General features: G+C 30.8%; 1 protein-coding gene across 1 annotated transcript in view; it reads left to right on the plus strand.

The window, feature by feature from the left end:
* Positions 1-9317, plus strand: part of gwl (serine/threonine-protein kinase greatwall) — a 69274-nt gene extending 59957 nt beyond the window's left edge. The window contains exon 12 of the mRNA XM_088229975.1: positions 9220-9317. Coding sequence (XP_088086101.1) covers positions 9220-9245 — 26 coding nt within the window. The 3' untranslated portion in view covers positions 9246-9317. The remainder of the gene's footprint in view (positions 1-9219) is intronic.
* Positions 9318-12966: the final 3649 nt, after the last annotated feature.

A 12966-nucleotide genomic window follows, 5' to 3' on the forward strand; every position in this document is an offset into this window, starting at 1 on the left:
CAGTACGTTCTTTATCGACATTACTTGTAAATAAGGCAGTCATGTAGTCTTTACTATGCTGTGTTCGATACTCGGTTTTAAAAAAGTATACGGGAAAACGTTTCGTTTTATTTTATACACTTGTTTTCTAAATTATATTTTTCGTGTATTATGAAAACATGACTTTAAAAAAAGATTTCTTTTACTTGATTTTTATTTATTTATTTTAAACCTATTGACAGGTTTATTAAATTAACCCTTCTGGATTGGTATATAATTAATTATTAGTTTATAATTGAAATACAATATTAGTTTGTAAATCTCAGATTCCCAGATGATATAGTGCTATTTAAAAAAATTCTGATTTAAAAAATATATCAAAATTGCGATAGAGACGTCATAAGAGCAAAATTATTAGTTACTATTTTTTTTATCGTTTAACGTATTAGTGTTCATTATTTTATTATTAATTATATATATGTACGCGAAAGAATGTGCATTAGTGTTTGCGTATATGTTCATGTGTGTATGTATGTGTATATATTATATAAATGTTCATGTATGTATATGTATGTATGTATGTATGTGTATGTATGTATATATATATATATATAAATATATATATATATATATGTGCTGTATATATATATATATATATATGGATGTGTGTGTATGTATATGTATGTATGTTGAATGTGTACATTTATTTACATTTTTATTTCATTTTTCATGGTTTTATATTTACTTACTATTTCTTCTTCTTTTCTTCCTTCCCTTTTTTCCCCTCCCACTTCCTTTCACCCCTAGCGTACTGTACGTTTTGTTTTTTTATATTTTCGTTCCTATATAAAACCCATAATTGGTCTTGTTATTTGTTGGTATTCTATATGTATTGTCTATTACTTTGATTGTGATGGTTTCAAAAATAAATAAATAAAAAATAAATAAATAAAAATAAATAAAAAAAAATAAAAAAAAGAGTGGAGCACATCAATCGATCCTCGTAATCACGGGTACTTAATATATATTTAACTTCCTCACCGCATATTACTTTTATATCCATTACAGTTCGTAGGCTGAAATTTATTGTAAATTGAGTTATATTTATTCGTGCATAGAACTTGGAACAGAATTACATGTTCTTCATCATCACAGAACAATGTAAGGAGTGAGGAAGTCGTGCTAACATGATTGTTTCGTGTTCAGTAATCACGACACTGTCGCCTGGTATCGGCATCAGCAAATAAACAAACTTGTTCTTAGAGACGCATTTACGGATAAAATTGAACAAACATCAATTGAGTGCAGCGTATTTGATCATTTTAATTGGTTTCTGACACCCTGCTCACCGATGTTACATAATCTTGATATGTCACATGGGAGTGATGTTATTTTTAATGGTAAATGCGATTGTTGACCTACGCAGGCGCATAATGTAATTCCGGGCTGTACCACGAAGGTAACCAACAATTCACTAAAAAAAATCGAATGCTCTAATGTATATTCAATGGAAAAGTTATTTCCTTATTAAATGAATGTCAGTTTTAGCAAATATTTCGTTGCGAGAGAAGTTGATGGGGTTGGGTGATTTGTGGCTGGATGACAGTCACTGGATAAATGTCCGCCCATTATTATTATGGATAACTTATAAAGCGCCATTTTCACAATATAATTTCTCATGGGCGCTTTACAAAATGCTTAAATAAAGAAATCAATTAAATTTTAACTTTTTTCATTTGTAATTGAAGAAAAACAATGTAGGTACTTTGTCATCACATGCTAAGAATTTATTCAAATAATTTAGGGAACAAGTGGGTTTTAAGTTTTTTCTGAAACATCACTTCCCTTTTACAGTTTTGCACCTCTGCCATAGCACCTGCGACCGCAAATGCACGTTCGCCGAATTTAGTGCGCTGTTTGCGTAGAGGTAAATTGACTTTTCCTCTCGACGAAGATGTAGTTGATCTAAGCGCAAGAAGTCTGTCAACTAGTTTATTTGGAATGCAGAGTTCCTTTAGATATTCTGGAGCAGAGTTGTGCAGTAACTTATACATAAGCCAACAGAGTTTGTATTCCACCCTCTGTGGAAAACGTAGCCAGTGTAATTCCCGAAGTAGGGGAGTGATATGACTGAACTTAGCGATTCCAAAAATTAATCTCGCTGCGGCATTCAATACAGACTGTAGGCGTGTAATTTTATTCATCGGTAGACCTGCGTAGATACCATTACAATAATCGACTCTAGACACTACAAACGCATTTATTAATTGACGGGCGGCATCAACTGGAATTTTTTTGCGTATGCATTTAATCTGTCTTAGTTAATAAAAGCATAAAACGTTATACTAATTTGAGCGCCCATCCTGAGCCTTTCATTGTTTTTATGTCATTTCTTACAATTATTATGTAGAACACGTTTACTTTACTGACATCTTAAAGGCAGGATTTTTATCTTTACTGGAGTTCGTTTGGCCACAGACCGTTGGTTATTTTTATCATATCGCAAAATTTCTTTACCGTAAATTAACAAAGACCAATCTTTTTTATTCGCCACCTCAGATGAAATTTGAAATTAATTGTACAGTTTTCTCTTTCTTATGGAATAATTGGATGGAGAGGAGCCTATAATAATCATATTAAGCTTTTAGAAACCGTACAAAAACTTATTAAAAAAATTATACTTCATAAAATTCAACTTTTCCCTCCTACCAATTATTTCAGGAAGCTGAATTTTTGAAGCTACGAGAAATTTATTGCCAGCAATGCCTAAAATATGTTTTAATGCGCCAGCATTTATTTCCTAAAAAAAATAATAGATCTAGTTGTTTAGTGAATAACATTTATCGATAGTATTCCTGGCCGATTACCTTTCTTTCATATCCTTCTTTTGAACCATCTTTATCTTACCTACTTGACATCAAGATAGAAGAAATTCAAAATTAAAAGATTTGTATTTGAAACAAAACACACAACATTTTTGACAAAACGTCACATTGCATGAAAGTTCTTGAATCGTCGCGCGTCGTTCTATAGTAATCATAAATAGTTTTATATATTATAGTGCATTCCATGATCCAGTGCCCGAAATTGAAGAACATTAACATCATATCAAAGGTAGGTGTCCATTCCATGTTCCTATCATTTATTCAAATACTCCCAACCTCCTACAAAACTAAATGAATTAAATAAAATTTTCAGGCGTTGCCTAGTATGTAGGTGAAATAATTCAATTAGATGAATCTCACCCGCATAAATAAAGGTTTCAGCTCTTTAACTTCACAAACATCAACAGATGAAAGAATTGAAAGAATATAGATGTTCAAATATGGGCAGAATGGTGAATGTTACACAGTGTGTAAAGTGGCCACTTAAACCAACGAATGATAGATCATAAGCCCTGTAGATGCCTAGATTTCTATATTACCTTTTCTGAAATGTTCTTCATCTCTGTTGTAATATGTAAATGAAATTATTTTTCCATTACAGTCCGCCTTTTTATTAACATTAGTCAAAGATTGAATAGTTTACTTGAAATCCCTTATTGTAAATCCAAACTCGGGCAAAGACATTTATTTTTCGTAGCTCCAAAACTGTTCAGTGAATTTCATAAGAACAGTATGAGAGAGATTAATTTTTTAATTTGTTTCGATTCAATTTTTTGTTGAAACTATGGATAATAAAAGCAGATTAAAATAGCGTCTTTTTTAATGAATATATAAGAAATATACTTTTATTATAATTTTCTCAATTTTACCGACAAAAAAATTGTGTTCTTATAATAGAACTAACGAGTGGAGGCATATATAATTTTAAAAAATATATATTAGAACTCATTTTTAACTTTTTGATATCTTTCGTATTCTTCTAGTAGACTTTATTTCAAATTTAAATCAAATATCTACCCACACACAGGCCATGCCTTTGTATTTGTAACTCATGTATACCTTTTGTAAAATGAAAAAAAAATCTAATAAATAAAAATAAAAAGTATTTATTTTTGTTTTACAGATAGTTTTTTTTGTATTTTTGGGTAATTAGTATTTTTTAATATAAGATGCACAAATGAATATTTTAATGATTTTTATTTGTTATTGTCATTTCGAATATGTGATGAACAATGATATTTTACTATCATATTTGATTATTCACATGTAAAACATTTCCGCTCATCAGAGGTTTTTACATAAATTGTTAAAATACGTTCAAAACCAAATAAAACAGTTTATTTTGTACTAAAATAAATACAGAAATAAAATAAATAAATAAATCGGTTCTCTGCCATCCTCATCCGTGGATGAGGATATCATTTTCAGCATGTTTACCTGTGAGTTCTGGTTCTATTTAACACACATAATTTAATAATTCATCCGCCCGGACACAGAGAACTGAACCTAACAAATAAATATTTCCTTGTGAGAATCGAACTCGTAACCTCAAACATGGTAGACAGTCGCGTTAACCAGTAAACCCACTCAATGATCTTTTTCAGGATTTTTATCTGAGAGTAGTAGCCATTAAGCCGAAAACACTTCTGAGCCCGTATATCTATATAACTCTAACGCAATCAAATTAGTTTTTTTAAAACAAATAATAAGTAAAATACATAATTGTATTTTTGTTCCCGACAGGCCGCAGCTTGTCTGTTACATTACATTTCGCTCCCGCTCCCACTCATACGATGCGAATGCATTTACGAAACGAATAAGTTACAGAATAAGGCCCCTGGGGTGATATTCTGAATCTTCTCTACCACCTAGGGAGTGGTTAATCTGGGGATTTTTAGCATGTGACTACACTTTGCTTCACATATGGCCGCACTAAAGATTAACCGTCAAATGATGTATAAAAAGGCTTAAAAAACGTAAAAAAAACTAATACGATTTGGTCAAATCAACCTATTAAGTGTTTTGGGTAATGTTTAACGTCGCAATAATGTTCCAAGAAAAAAATATCATTTAAATTTGTTGCAACAGAGAAGGAAAACATTTTAGAGAAGGCAATGTGGAAGTCAAGGCAATTATAGGGCTTATGACCTGTTATTGGCTTATTTAATTGGCTAATTTACAAACTGTGTAATATTCACAATTCTGCCTATGTTTAAACATCCATATTTTCCTAAAATATCCATCTGTTGACTTTTGTGAAGTAAAAGTGCCAAGTCCTTTATTATGTGGGTGAGATTCATCCGGCTGAATCATTTCACCTACTAGGCAACGCTTGAAAAGAATTTTTCAATTTTCATACTTCTTATACCAGTTAGTTTAATCAAAACATGTTTTCAATAACAATACCAAAAACAGCCACGCTTAGCGTCACATGTCCCGCGATATGTCTGCATGAAAGTAATGGTGGTCAACTGTAAAACCTCAAAGAAAAATAGCCCTTAAGAAATAATGTTTGAAATACTGTTTTCCAAATCAAGAATCTTAAATTAATTTGAGTAATCTGCAAGCTTATTCTAGAAGGAGAAACCGCGACTGAATTTAAGATGTTCAAAATATAGTATACTTATTTGTATGAAGAAATAAGCTGGAATAATTGACTAGTTTCTTAGCTCACTGCTGGCGCTGGGCACGTTTAATTAATATTTTTATTTATCTTTAGCAAAAAATACAAATAGTGGCAATAAGTTAAAAGAAATGATTATAATTTGTTTTTCTTTCTGTAAATAAAGTTACCGTAAAACAGTATTATCGAGAGTCAAACATAATGGTAAGCTGAGCGTAATCGCTTACATAGGCGATTCGCCTCTGCCTCCCACAACAGAGCAGTTGAAGGAACCTACCTTTTTTACTAAATATAAGCCTTGCTCATAATAAACAACTCCCATTTTTTTTAAATACCCCTCAACAATGCAATTTTCTTTGGCTTTAACATGCATACTTATAATCATGTTCCTGTGTTTAACGTTGTAGATATATATTTTTAGTTTTTATCTTAGGCAGCCAATAATCGTTTAATAATCATTGGATGTTGAGAATAATAACATTTGAAGCGTGTTGAGAACGCAACGGTCAGAAAATAATGATAGATAGGTTTTAAAAAACACCCAAAACAAATATAAGACCCTTTATTTCAAATTACTTGATCAAAATTTAATACGAAAAGGGTTTAATTATTGGATGCTGATGAATCTAAAATAAACCACTGAAAATACGGCGATGCTACCAGCGTAGGTTTAAAAATAATATGGAGAAGGGTGTGATCAAATAAACAATAATACTCGTATCTTTATATATAATTCCTCTGTACGTGTAATGTCACTAAACTCCTCCTAAACGGCTTAACCGATATACATGCGGTTTTCAGAGAAATATAGATCTTTGCGCTGTGTATATTCGTAAATATAAAAATCTAATGCGTAAAAAAGAAGTAAAGAGCATAAATGTTTTATTCATCGATCTACCAGGGTTGCATTCAAGGAGAATGCATTTGCAAAAAATGGAAAGATGTTTTTTTTTGTGTATAAAAAAGTTTGTTTTTGAATGTTTACAAACAGCATTTGTTTTTTGTGGATCTCAATCAGATTCTTTCCTTAAATTCATTATAATTTACACCCATTTATTTCTTTTTACTGGATTTTTGGTAATACTGAAATAATATTAAATTCAATACATTTTTAAAAATCGTATACCCACATAAGTACACCCCTCTGTTGGTGAGAAGACTGGAGTTTGACGTTTGCAAAAAGAATGCCATATTTAAAAAAATATTTATTTTATGTTTTGGAATTCAACCATAAACAAGTACCGATTTAAATTTAATATTTGAATATTAAATATTTTTAGTTTTGGAATTTAATCATAGGTACTTACTTATCAATAAAAAGTCTTTTCCAAGCTAATAGCAGGCAAGCGAACGTTCGGGAAGGACAACGTCTGTCGGGTCAGCTAGTACTATATAAAATAAAATAAGATGGCAATATCCGGTTTAGATAACCCAATAAATGCGCTCATATCGTTTTATGAATATTATGTTCAGTAATTAACTATCCGTGTTCAAATTTTTATGTAATTTAAAACGTACGTATTATTTATAATCTCTTATTATTTCATTTCTTACCAAGTCAATCCCACCGCACACCCAAGATTATTTTGAGACACCTATTCTCAAAATTCAGTATTTTGCTGTTTTGGGCCCTAGTGAGGTGCCACGATTCGCATCCATAGAGGAGAATAGTTGTTATGCAGGCTTTATGTAGGCGGCACTTGGTCTTCACTGAGTAAATATCAGATCTTCAGACAGCCTTCATACTGTTGAATGTGGCACCTGCTACTCTTAGCTGCACTCCCAGTTCTTTTTGCTGCCTTTTTCTGTAACATATACTCCCAGGTATTTGAAATTCTCGACGCTTTCGATTTAGTTAGACAGTCAGGAGATCTGTTTAACTTAGTAAGGAATGAAGTAATAAGAGAACGGACCCAGCACACTCCGGTGACAACTGTCATCAAGCGAAGGCGATGCGATTGGCTGGTCCATATACTGCGGATGCCTCCTGAGAGCCTTCACCACGCTTTACAACTTTACAAGGCATCAGGCTTTCGACGTCCTGGACGTCCACTGCTGACTGTTCGTCGGCATGTCAGAACTACGGGACGCGTAAAAGACAGAAGCTGGCAGCCGATAACATTTATTTATTTATTTATTCATTCAAAATTACAAAATTAAATATTTATGAACTTATTAAGGCTTTTTAGGCTATGCCCGTGTCAAGCCACAATAAATAACAATAAAAATACATGGTAAAATTAATTAGATCAAATTATAATGACATAGAATTACAATCTAGAAAAAAAGGTAAATGTAATAAATAATCAAATTCCAAAGAATACAATGCAAAAAAGATCTTCAGAAATAATTTTTAAAATATAAATTATACAAATGAAGAATCACACATAATCAAATATACAAAATAGTGGTATCATTAAAATCAACAAAATAATAGTATGATATAGTAGTATTAAAAAAAAATAACACAAAATAAGAGCACGATTTAAATCAACAGAAAAAGAATATATATATATATATTGAAATGATAATTGAGTTATGTTTTCTAACATAGATGCTCTTCGTGGACACATAACTAGGGAGCAGACATGGAATGATGATTATTTATAGCTATTGAAATATTGAGTACGATGAATAAATAAATATTAAAATGATTATTTTGCAACTTCAAACTAATAAAAATACACATTAATAAAGTTGTCAATAATGACCATAAAGTTAAATTGACAAAGAAAATAGAAGATTTCTGAAACGAAACAAAATGAAAATGTATTTTTTATCCGCAGACAATTCGTTACAATAATTTAGTCTTATAATTTGAAAGTGAAACGGGTACAAATTAGATTTCGGTCAAAACAGTCGTACCATCTTATATTTAAAAATATTTTTTAGGTATAAAGCAATCTATGTTTGTTCAGCGTTTGTGTTTATTTGATGCGAACAACAAAATGTAAAGGTCCAACGTAACAAAACCACCTTAAAAATAATGGAATCAATTAATCAATAAATGTTATGCCAGGCTCGTGATATTAACAATATAATATGAATGTGTTTACTTACCGGGGACAGGTTAGTCTGACCCGTGTGATTATTTAGGCTTGCAAAAAATCAACTAGGATTGCAGAAAGTAAATTTCAACATTAACGAGGATATCTTTTATGTGTTCAAAGTTATTTTTAATTTTATATAGTTTTAGTTTTAATAATTAAAGCCTTTTTAAAAAGTATGAAGAAAACAGTTCTGTGTGGGAAATAGAACCAGAACCCTGGACTGTGTTTTCGACTGTTTTACCTCCCGGCTTCCAGAACCAACCTGCCTCTGGTCATGCCGATTGGAAGAACAGTCAAGCAGCTGAACAATATTACTTTGGAGATCGACATCTTTCACATCAGTGAAACCATGTTTAAGAGGCCAATACTTTTGCTATTAGAGAGTATTATACCTTAATAATGTCGAACCATTGCTCAAGGGTTCTTGGTTTGATATAAAGTTCCAATTTAACGTCTTAAATCCTTTGTTATTTGTTATGTTACTTTGTGAATAAATAATTTGAATGGCTGTTCGCAGGTAAAAATCCTAAATACGGAAATCAAGTGCAGATAAGTCCGCCTAGTTGTGTAGTGATTTGCACGTTTGCTTACCTTTCTAGAGGTCCTAGGTTCGATTTCTGGCAGGGTGGAGTGAAATATTGGTTTAAATGGTTGTTGAAACTGCAATATTTTATTGTTCCAGGACTGGCACCTGTAGTGAAGGACTGATAACCTTATCTTCATGGAACAGATAATTATATTCGTTTATTTTAATATAACATATTAACTACAAACATATATTCAATACGTACATATTATAAAAAAGAAAAAATACATGAAAGAGACTCATGTCAAAGTAGTAGGAGAATCCTTCTCCAGAAAACCCCTTCGGATACATGGAACAGATCAATATCCAGAGCGATTGTGTTGAGCATAGCGGTAGCCCTTAAAACAGGCATAACCATAGGCAAGTTGGTTTTGAAAGAGAATGAAGGAGATACGAATTAAGCTTATTACAAAAACCATACGAATGAAAATGTGTACATAAATAGGAACATTACAAACATAAATAAATTGTCAATAATATAAGGGTATACAGTTTAAAAAAATATATGTGAATACGATCTACGGTTATCAAGTTGTGAATGAAGAAGTTCAGTGCTACGGGAAATTAGATATAAAAATGTTTTCTTACGCTCAGTAAATTAGAGCAATAAATTGTAAAAAGCAACCGACTGAGAAAAATGGAAGGATATTGAAAAGGCCTATATCCAGCAGTGGAGGACAGAAGACTAAAGAAGAAGAAGAAAAAGAAGAAGGAGATGTACATATACCACTGATATTCTTAAATTAAACGGTTTGGGTTGGTAGGAAGAAATTGCCTTAAGGCAATATGCCCGCCCTTATGCATATGTATGTAAACCGTATATGTATATAAAGTGTTTAAATAAATAAATAAATATTTACTGTTTGAAATGCCATTCTTTTTGTTCGCTTTTGTTTATCATCATCGTTTCCTTGTCGCACCTAATAGTGCATAAGGCACTGCATTGGTGCACCGATCGCAGAGTATCTTAATAATTTTCTTGTTACATAAAATTTTGTTTTGCCAAATTTCTTAATTTTGTTACATGAGTTTTAATATATTTCCATGCATTTAAATGGATGAAATAGTCGAAATTGGAGAGTCTTATTTGGCTGGGATGTCCATTTATCTTAACAAGACATTCTAAAAGATCTAAAAACTAGATTATAATATAATTTGTAATAAATACATATATTGCAGCTAAATCAATAAACTAGAACATCTCAAATAACAGAGAGGAAAAATATTTTTGATAAGGGAATATGGAAGTCTAGGGATTTACAGGGCTTTTCACCTTTTTTTGGCTAGTTCAAGGGCACACTTTACACACTGTAAAATTCACTATTCTATCTACGTTTGAACATCCACATTTCATCACCTTTATTACATCTGTTGATTTTTGTGAAGTATAAGAATTTAACCTTTATTGACGTATTGAAATTCACCTGGTTGAATTATTTTACCCACTAGGCAACGCATGAAAACATAAAGATTGAATGGTGAATGTTACACAGTGTGTAAATTTGCCATTTAATCAGCCAATCACAGGTCATAGGCCCTGTAAATGTCCAATCTTTTAATAAACCTACTTTAATGATTTTTCTCTTGGTTTTAATAAATTTCAATCTGGATCTCTTTGATGTAATAAAAATTTAGAAAAACTTAAAATATTGTTTAAAAGAAATAACTTGTTACTAAGAAACTTGACATAATTCATTCTTAATTGTTAAATTGCTTTTATTTTGATACCGATAATGTACTTAATCAAAAGCTTACACCACTGTGAAAATTTATATTGACTGTTTTCACAAATTTCGTTTATATATATCCTTATTTTCTGTATACAATATATGTAAAAATTGTTTTTTTTCCCAAATAAAAAAAAATATAAAACATCTTCTAAAAAAAAATATTTCTCGATTTTTTTTTTTAAATGAATGGAACTTAAATTATTAATGAAATCAAATCATTTATTGCACATTTATGTTTTAAAAGCATTATTGAAACCTGAAAAAAATCAGTGTGACTATATTAATTCATAAGTTTTCATATCATGTTTATATTACTTTTTAAATTTATAAAATTTCTCCAACTTTTTTCTTTGTAAAGGAAAAATAAGAAACCTGCTGACAAGCTAGATCCGCGGTTTATTGGCTTTCATAATTTTTAAAAATATTTTCTGTTCATGCTTACCTTCTTAAATAAAAAAAAAAATCGGAATAACTTAATTGAAATTATTTTCCGAACCTCTTTATTTTATCTCAGCAGTAAATTTATTAAATTATTTCGTGATATAAATTAAAAGTTAGTAAGGACCGGTTTATTTACATTTCCAACTACTTAAGATGATTTATTATAATAAAATCGGCGCTTCTCAAATTGGTCGTTATGATCTAAATCAGCGGTCTCCAAAGTACGACCCGTGAGCACCACCAATCCGGCCTGCCACCGTTTATTTAAATTACATTGTAAAATTTATAATGAAATAACTTACATTTAAAATGAAATTCATTAATTTGTAATTACATTTTAACTGTAGTCAATGATATGGGATTTATCCTAAAAATTTTAATCAGTGACATGCGTTGGTTGAGTGGGTCTGCGTTCATAGCGCACGAAAGGAATGCGGTAATGTTATGAAGCTGCCCGGTCGAGTTTTGATAAAAATTAGAGCGTCGATATTCACAAATATACATTCGATTGCGAATGTTTCGAAAATATTTTCACATTGGTGATGACTATTTAAAAAATAAATAAAACAGGAAATTGGATGTAATTTTTTTTTCTTACGCGCGGAAAATTAAAGCCTTTATTTATATGGCGAAGTTTCTCTAAAATGTATAAAAAAATTATTAAAAATGATTTTTAATAAAAATAAACTGCTTTGAAGGACGTCACTAGTTCTCCGAAATCAACATACCATAGAGTGATGTGATTTCCGATTTCCGGTTTCCTAGAAGCCAACCCTCCAATTAGAACGATTCACCGTAGATAACTAGTGACGTCACTCGCGGAGTAATTTAAAAAAATACAAAACTTAAAAAAAATACGAAACATCAAAATCGAAAATTGACTTAGTTTTGATAGTCTATTAACAAATTAAAAACATATAAAAACTACAGAACTTCCTCACTAGGACTCCTGCTGTGGTGCAAAAAAATCAAACTTTATCGAGATTATAAATTTGTATAAACCAATTTAATTTAGAGTTATACTTTGACCGTAATTCCTGACAATGAGGTAGTAACCTCAAAACCGGTCGAAGTACAACTCTAAATTAAAGTGGTTTACACAAAATTATAAACATATAAGTGTAAAATATCATACCACAAAGGGAAAACTGTTTTTGATAACAAAAATATATTTCAAGATTGATATAATTATGAGTATTTGACATTCGTCGATTGACCTTAGCTGACTCTTGAATTTAAAATGTGTTTTTTGCTTTAGTTGTTTAATAATCGTATTTATTTGTATGAAAAAAAAGGGAAAAGTAATTAGGACAATGACATTTGGACAAACTCAAAATATTGTTCATAAATCCATCTGCTCCGTGAAGAAGTATAAAAATTGAAAAAAAAATATTTTCAGGCGTTGCCTAGTATGTAAGTGAAATAATTCAATTAGATGAATCACACCCGCACAAATAAAAGTTTCAGCTCATTAACTTCACAAACATCAACAGATCAAAGAATTAAAGTAATATAGATGTTCAAATATGGGCAGAATGGTGAATGTTACAGTGTGTAAATAGGCCACTCAAACCAGCCAATGGCAGGTCATAAGCCCTGTAAATGCCTAAAATTCTAAATTACCTTGTCTCAAATGTTCTTCATCTCTGTTGTAATATGTTGAGATATATGT

This window comes from Micrasema longulum, unplaced genomic scaffold, assembly GCF_059751315.1.
Source record: "Micrasema longulum isolate JH-2025_06_02 unplaced genomic scaffold, ASM5975131v1 h1tg000725l, whole genome shotgun sequence".
NCBI classification, from domain to species: domain Eukaryota; kingdom Metazoa; phylum Arthropoda; class Insecta; order Trichoptera; family Brachycentridae; genus Micrasema; species Micrasema longulum.